Source organism: Oryza glaberrima, chromosome 10 (genome assembly GCF_000147395.1).
Source record: "Oryza glaberrima chromosome 10, OglaRS2, whole genome shotgun sequence".
Classification (NCBI taxonomy): Eukaryota; Viridiplantae; Streptophyta; class Magnoliopsida; order Poales; family Poaceae; genus Oryza; species Oryza glaberrima.
Genome location: NC_068335.1, coordinates 13,268,055 through 13,274,916, shown reverse-complemented (window position 1 = coordinate 13,274,916; position 6,862 = coordinate 13,268,055). Strand labels below are relative to the sequence as shown.

At 46.3% G+C, this 6,862-nt stretch overlaps 1 protein-coding gene across 1 annotated transcript; it reads right to left on the bottom strand.

Moving 5' to 3' along the window:
• Positions 1 to 1,597: 1,597 nt before the first annotated feature.
• LOC127786104 (uncharacterized) lies at positions 1,598 to 6,067 on the bottom strand. Its single transcript, XM_052313432.1, has 4 exons — positions 5,663 to 6,067; positions 4,267 to 4,412; positions 4,085 to 4,195; positions 1,598 to 2,411 (listed from the first exon to the last, which is right to left on the bottom strand). The coding sequence occupies exons 1-4, from the start codon at positions 6,048 to 6,050 to the stop codon at positions 1,818 to 1,820; spliced, it is 1,239 nt and encodes a 412-aa protein (XP_052169392.1). The 5' UTR covers positions 6,051 to 6,067; the 3' UTR covers positions 1,598 to 1,817.
• Between the last annotated feature and the right edge of the window lie 795 nt (positions 6,068 to 6,862).

Genomic DNA, 6,862 nt, shown 5'->3' with positions numbered 1-6,862 from the left:
AATTCGTACTTTTTTCCTTTTTAATATCATATATATACTCTCTAGAGCAACACATGACTTCATATGGTCACTATAGGCTAATTTGGAGATTGGGCAAGTTCTTTTTTCTTGTTATTAGTCCCCCTTATGCATGGCTACACACAGCAAAGAACATGTTGCTATTTTCCAGATACGAATTCTTCTTGAATAGTAAAAGAACAAGTACGATTTACCCCCTGAAATATCACGGTCGATCGAATTACCCCCCCCCCCCCAAAACCACAAAACCAGATATTTTACACCCTCAAGTATTTATACCGGATAAATAACCCCCCTGAGCAATGTTCTTAGAGGTTTACACTTGAACTTGTACACATGGCGCCAACGTGGCAATCCAGTCAGCAAAGAAAATAAAAAATTTCTCTAGGCCCACATGTCATACATATCCCTCCTAGTCCCCCTTGCGTGCGCGCTCTCTCTCTCTCTCTCTCTCTCTCTCTCAGGTGGTCGACGACAGAGGTGGACCTCGCTCGGGCAGGCGGCAAGGCAGAGCGAGCTCGAGTGGCCAGCGGTGGAGGTGGAGGCGGAGGCAGAACTCGCTCGGGAAGCCACCGGCGGTAGTGAAGCAAGCTCAGGTGGTCGCGGTGGGGGCGACAAGCTCGAGCGATCGACGGTGGAGGCGGAGGCGGATCGCGTCGTCCGCGCGGCCTCCGCTCCCACCCGCCGCCGTCCTCGGCTCGCCACCGCCAGTGAGTGATGGAGTTGAGGTCGAGGTTGGAGCTTGCAACGGTGAAGCAAAGTTCTTGATCCCTCTCCCCCTTTCTCTCATGCTCACCAGATCCACCGGTGTCCTCTGCATGTTCGCCGCCCTCACTCCCAATCTCCACCGCACAATCCCCACCCCCAATCTCCCATGTGCCATCCTCGTCCTCAGCCTCCTTCTCACTGTTGCCGCCCTCAACCACCATGGCACTGCTTGACTAGTAGCTCGAGTGACCGACGATGGAGGTGGATGCGGAGCGAACTCGACAAGCTGACAGCGGAGACGGTATGAGCTCGGGTGGCCGGCGGTGGAGGCAGAGGTGGAGTGAGCTCGGGAGGCCGCCGCCAGCGGCAGAGCGAGCTCGAGTGGTCACGATGGAGGCAACGAGCTCGAGCGACCAATAGTGGAGGCAGAGGCGGTGACCGGCGGTGGAGGCAGAGGCGGAGCGCGTCGTCCTCGCGGCGTTCGCCCCCGCCCGCCGCCGTCCTTGGCTCCCCTCCGCTGCACCTAGCCGGCTCTGTCCTCGGCTGTTGCCGTCCTCGGCCCCTCTTCGTCGCCACCACCAGTGAGCGATGGAGCTGAGGGGAGGGAGAAGAGAGGGGGGATTTGGGAAAGAGATAGGATAAAGAGAGGTAGAGAGGGTGAAATGACATGTTTGGCCCATTGATTTTTTTTTTAAAAAAAGAAATTGCTGACTGGATTGCCACGTAGGACTAAAACCACTACGGATTGAGCCAGGGGGTTATTTGTTCGATTTACATAGTTCAGGGGTAAAGGATGTCCGGTTTTGCGGTTCTGAGAGATAATTCGATCGACCGTGATAGTTTTTTTTGGGGGTGGGGGGTGGGGTGGGTTAATTCGTACTTTTTCCAATAGTAAAATAATATCTTCTCCAGTTTCTACTTAGCTGCCCTGAGGTGCCACCATCACTACACTCCACAAAATTCAGGTTACCCTAACAATAGCAACTATTTCAGTTCATATTTCCGCACTATTTATTGATCCATGGAACTATTGGTATGCTACAACACATAGAGCCATCGATCACGCAAATGCAGAACCACTGAATTTGTGATCACAAAATGTCGTCCTGAAGAGTAATTGTCAGAACAAGCCCAAAATGTTTGCTGGGTAGGACAGGCAGTTCCAACTTATGAAACTCCTTACGAACTATCTTCTCCTTGTAGTACACGACACCCGGAATCGCCTCTTTTCCGATCATCTCAATGTCGTCGATCTTGAAATCCGACAACTTGCACACGAACCGGTCTGGCCTCTTCTGCTGCTTGAAGTTGGCTGACAGCATGGCATTGGCTTTCGTATCATAGGTCCAACCATTGTCACCTGGCTTCAGCTCCACCCAAGCATCAATCCAGCCGTCAGGTAGAGGGAATGGACCATCTACTTTGTCTTCCCAGTTCATGTCACCGCAGAAGATTGCATTGCGCAATTGTCCAAGAATCTCCAGAGACTGCTTTGCCTGAGCTACTCGCTTCTCGCTGTACTTCAGATCCCACAGAGGAGGTAGAGGGCAGGGGCTCTCTAGGTGACTTGTGCCCACAGCCAAATGGATCTCTCCCGTTTTGACGACCGCTACGCATAGCTCCCTCTTCATTATTGATTTCGAAAATGGGATGGGGTTCGATTCGCTCATCGGTAACTTGCTCATCTGCATTTGTTTGCAATTGAATCAGATTAGTGAAAGAAGTCTAGAAGAAAAAAACTGTTGCAACCGAAATTAGGGACAGTCAGTAATGCTTTTGAACAGAAAAGGTTGAGGCTCTAAGCAGAAAAAGATAATAAATTCATGGTCCCAGATATATAAAACTCCTCTGTTCATAAAAGCCAGGTTGATAACTTGCTCGTGGTTCTTTCTTAGTTTCTTTTGATGAAATGTGTTAGTGTTAGCAATGTGAAAAGTACTTCATTGTTGTGCGCCTTAACAGTAGTAAGCCATGTAACACCAGGTCTAGATGATCATATGGCAGAATAACTCACGTTTTTTCTAAAATGGCAGGATAGTGGTTTCGGTCGCTTGAGATACAACTTCCCCTGCGCCGAGTTCCTATGTGGTAGCACTGGTCCAGTGAAGTGCAAGCTTTTCCTCTGGCTTGCGCTTCGGCGGTACTGTTAGACGGCCGATCAAATGTGCAGCCGTGGGATGGACAGTCACACCATTTGCCCTATGTGTGCGTAGGAACTGGAAACGGCTCACCGTATCTCGGTGGAGTACATCTTCGCGCGACAAGTTTGGCACAAGCTGCTGTCCAAGATTGGCCTGGCCTCATTCTCACCCTGCCAGCAAGCTTCGCTTCAAGATTTGGTGGGAGTCCTCTCGCAGGAGGGTGTAGGACCACAACAGGAAGGGGTTCGATTTTCTCGTTCTCCTTGTTACCTGGCACCTGTGGTTGGAAAGGAACGCTCATGTCTTTGAGGGGGTACTTTCCATGGTGGACACAGTGGTCGATCACATCGTACAGGAAGGGCAACTTTGGATTGCAGCAAAGCCTAGTCCCCAAGGAGCTCTCCTTGGCATATAGACAAAGGCTCTCTCCCTTATTCCCTTGTTGTTTTCCGGACCATGGTTTGAAATTTCAGTAATTTTGGCCCCCACCGGCAAGCACAAATCTCCCCAAAATTTTTGGTTTTTTGTCAAATGTTTATAACTTTGGTCAAATTTTGTTCAAACTCAGTAAAAAAATATGTTAAAAATTCAAACAATTTTGGTCAAAAGAACCTGAAAATCACGAAATTTTCAAATTTTAGGCAACCACCAAAATTGCAAACCCTGTTCCAGAGCCCAGTTGTCTTTCTTAGTTAGCCTAGTGTGCTCTCCCCCGTCTCACCTCTAACCCCCCCCATGACCAGCTTCAGCGGGCTGTAGTTGTAAAAACTCTTTTTTTTCCTTGCTAATATATCAATGCGTAAGGCTTTTTCGCGTTCAGGAAAAAAGAAAGAAAGAAAGAAAGATAAATTGAGGTGGCACTTAGATAACTAATGCACTTTATCTAAAAAGAAGTAAACTAATGCAAAACTTGCAATTGAACTCCTGACAATTCAACTGCGACTATCATATTAACGCTGACCTTGTGAGACGTTTAGACCTGACAATATGGGAAACGATACAAGTGTGAAAGAGCTTGCATGATCATCCATAATTTCTGCTGCCATTGCATATATTATATTCATGATAAAAAATGGATATTGCTGGCTGCTGAAAGTAGAGAGAGAGAGAGAGAGAGAGAGAGAGAGAGAGAGAGAGAGAGAGAGAGAGACCAAAGAGTTCTGTAACTTCCAGAAGCTTCAACACATATGGTACTTGAAGTTTAAGAGAAGCGTTACCTGCATGCAGAAATGTGACTTCCGCATAGCCATCTCATGTGACAACAGGCATTTATATTCTTGCCACCAGTCCGATTTTTCCATAAGCTGATATATGTAAGGTGTAACCTCCTACAGTTCAACATTGATACAAGGCCCATTAAGAAAGAGGAAAGGGATAATGCACAGTTTGAATTCTGTACCTGGAAGCATATGAAGTCTGGGTTGTGAAGTTGAATAAGATCTCCAAGAGCGCCCAGCCTTCTGTGCAGTTCAATATCCTCTCTGATCCAGACATTGTATGTCATGATTTTGAAGGTCTTCTTGTCTAAATTATTCTCAAATTTTTCTGCATGACAAGATTTGTATTTTAGTGTGGCCATAGCGAAGAAGAAGAATAAAAGTACAGCTTTGAAGGAAAAATAAACTTCTAATTATCTAGATAGATAACATAATCACACACATATGTAAAATTAACTACCAGATTTGGTCATATGAGAACTGCTGCAACTCCAAGATATAGATGCAAAATACCCGAGCAATTTGCATATCAACTAGATCTTACACAATTGCTCAAACAATTAATAGGAAGAAGCACCGAAAGAAAAATATTGCATGCTTATGGCAATTTAGTAGAAAACAAATGACAGAATGAACCAGGTGAATAGTATTCTGTATCAAGAGAATATTGAATTCAGATCACATAGAGCAAACAAAGTATTTGTCTCATCATACATCCATCAATACTGCACCCTCCATTAACAAGTAGATGTCGTTTTAGGATGCGTACAGTCAAAGGAAGTCTTAAATCACTAATATATGCAAAAGTATTAAGATTTGGCATGTAAAAATGATATCAATAGATTTGTCACAAAGAAGAATTTAAAAAACAATTGACTTAACATTCGTGTTGAAGACTCTGATGATCTAAAAGACAAGTAAATAACGACTGGAAGGATTGATATAAAACAGAGAAAATGTACTTTCTCTAAGTGTATACACCAAAAAAATTGTGCAGAACACTCCAATCGGTTGGATAGACTGTAAAATGGCCTCCAAAGCATTAAGTAGCCATCTCTCCTTTATTTATATATCTTGTACCCTATAAGTTACAGTTAATTCAACTACTAATATATACCAAAACCAAAATTAAATCATTCCATGTATTCCCGTCCCCTCCACTCCTTCCATGCTGCCTCCTATCCATCTCAATTGTGAGGTGCATTGCACGTGCAAGATCACAAACTTGTAATTAAATTAGCTCATCATATGTACCGCAATTATGCAGCGTGGCCATGCAGAAGAGGTAAAGAATTAATAGCAATTTTGCAGTCGCCATTAACATTACTACCCGTTTCAGATCACATTTATTCTGCTGTTGCAAAGAGGAAATCAGTAGATTCAGAAAGAGTTAGAATCTCTCGTACTCGGGTGTATCGTATCCTCCAATTAAATCTATACAAATTAATCGACCCCAAATCGAAAGCAACAGCAGGGGTAATCGATTCTGGACACAGCGAAGAGGGAAAAAAAAGGCTGCGAATCTTGTGATTCCGGAGATCGATTCGTAGCAACACAAAGCCCTCAAATCAAATGTACCTTTCTTGGCGGCGGCGGCGTCGGAGGGACGCGGCGAACCCGCCCCATCTGCCCCCTCGCCCTCCTCCTCCTCCTCCTCGTCGGCGCACGCCTCGCGCACCCGCTTCTTCCTCGCCCTCGGAGGAGGGGGCGAGGAAGCGGGATCGTCGCCGTCGTTTTCGGCGTCGACCTCCACGGGGCGCGCGGCCTCGCAGGCGGAGCAGACGCCGGAGCCGCTTGGGTTGAGGAGCGTGCACCGGGAGCAGGCCCACGGCGGCGGCGCGCCGCAGGAACCGCAGGGGGACCCCGCGGTGGCGGCGCAGGCGCAGGGATCGCACTCCCACGAGGCCTCCGCCGCTGCCGCTGCCGGCGGCGGCGGCGGCGGCGCCGCCGGGGAGAGGGAGAGCATGGTGGTTGGGGAAAGGAGTGGGGTTTTTTTGGGGGTTTGAGTTGTGGAGAGAGAAGGAAGACGATTGGCTTTCCGAATTTGAATTGGAGCTATTCTGGGCCGTCCGATGAGCCCATCGGATGGCTCCTGATTCTTAGCATCTTTGCGGGTGATTTTGCCATTTTTGGTATAGGGTTGGTAATGGGCCGGGCCGGGCTGGGCTTGGGCAGAGCTGGGCCATGTCTGATCCAAGCACTAGAAATTCCTTGCTCGACGCATGCCGACCTTCTTGAACAGTGGAGGATATTTTAGATGTCTATCATGTTATTAATATTTATTTGTGCTAATTTAGACGATACATGGTTTATAAAAGTATATATGAAAGTATAAATCTTAAGATCATGTCATGAAGAATGTCTAGAACCTCTAAAATATAGGGCCAGCCGTGCAACCAGATTCTATAGAAAAGAAAATGGAGTAAGTTGTTCAGGATGTGAGCGTTTCGCTCCTTCCATGGATTCTAGGCAAGCAAGATCGTCTAAGAATTGAAGCCTCTCTCGGCAAGACACCAATCAATCAATTTCGATTGGCAAGCATTGCCGGTACCAAAGTATTTATAAGTGATATGAGAAATTTTATGGTTTTCAAAATAATATCTCGAGGTACTAAAACTTTACGATACAAATTTTGTTACATATCAAATTTTATATAGAAAGCGTGATGCCTTCCGATCCCTTCCTCAAGAATGAAAAAATTACTCAAATGGTATAGTACTCTTGCTGCTAATAGCTGCTAATAGAGTAATACCTCATTTCCACTGTGCATTGCAGAAG

Excerpts from the sequence above, each read along its gene's own strand:
- LOC127786104 (XM_052313432.1), bottom strand. The coding sequence starts at position 6,050 with ATGCTCTCCCTCTCCCCGGCGGCGCCGCCGCCGCCGCCGCCGGCAGCG. Across the intron at positions 4,413-5,662 it reads CGCCGCCGCCGCCAAGAAAG|AAAAATTTGAGAATAATTTA; the intron begins GTACATTTGATT and ends CTTGTCATGCAG. Across the intron at positions 2,412-4,084 it reads AGTCACATTTCTGCATGCAG|ATGAGCAAGTTACCGATGAG; the intron begins GTAACGCTTCTC and ends AAACAAATGCAG.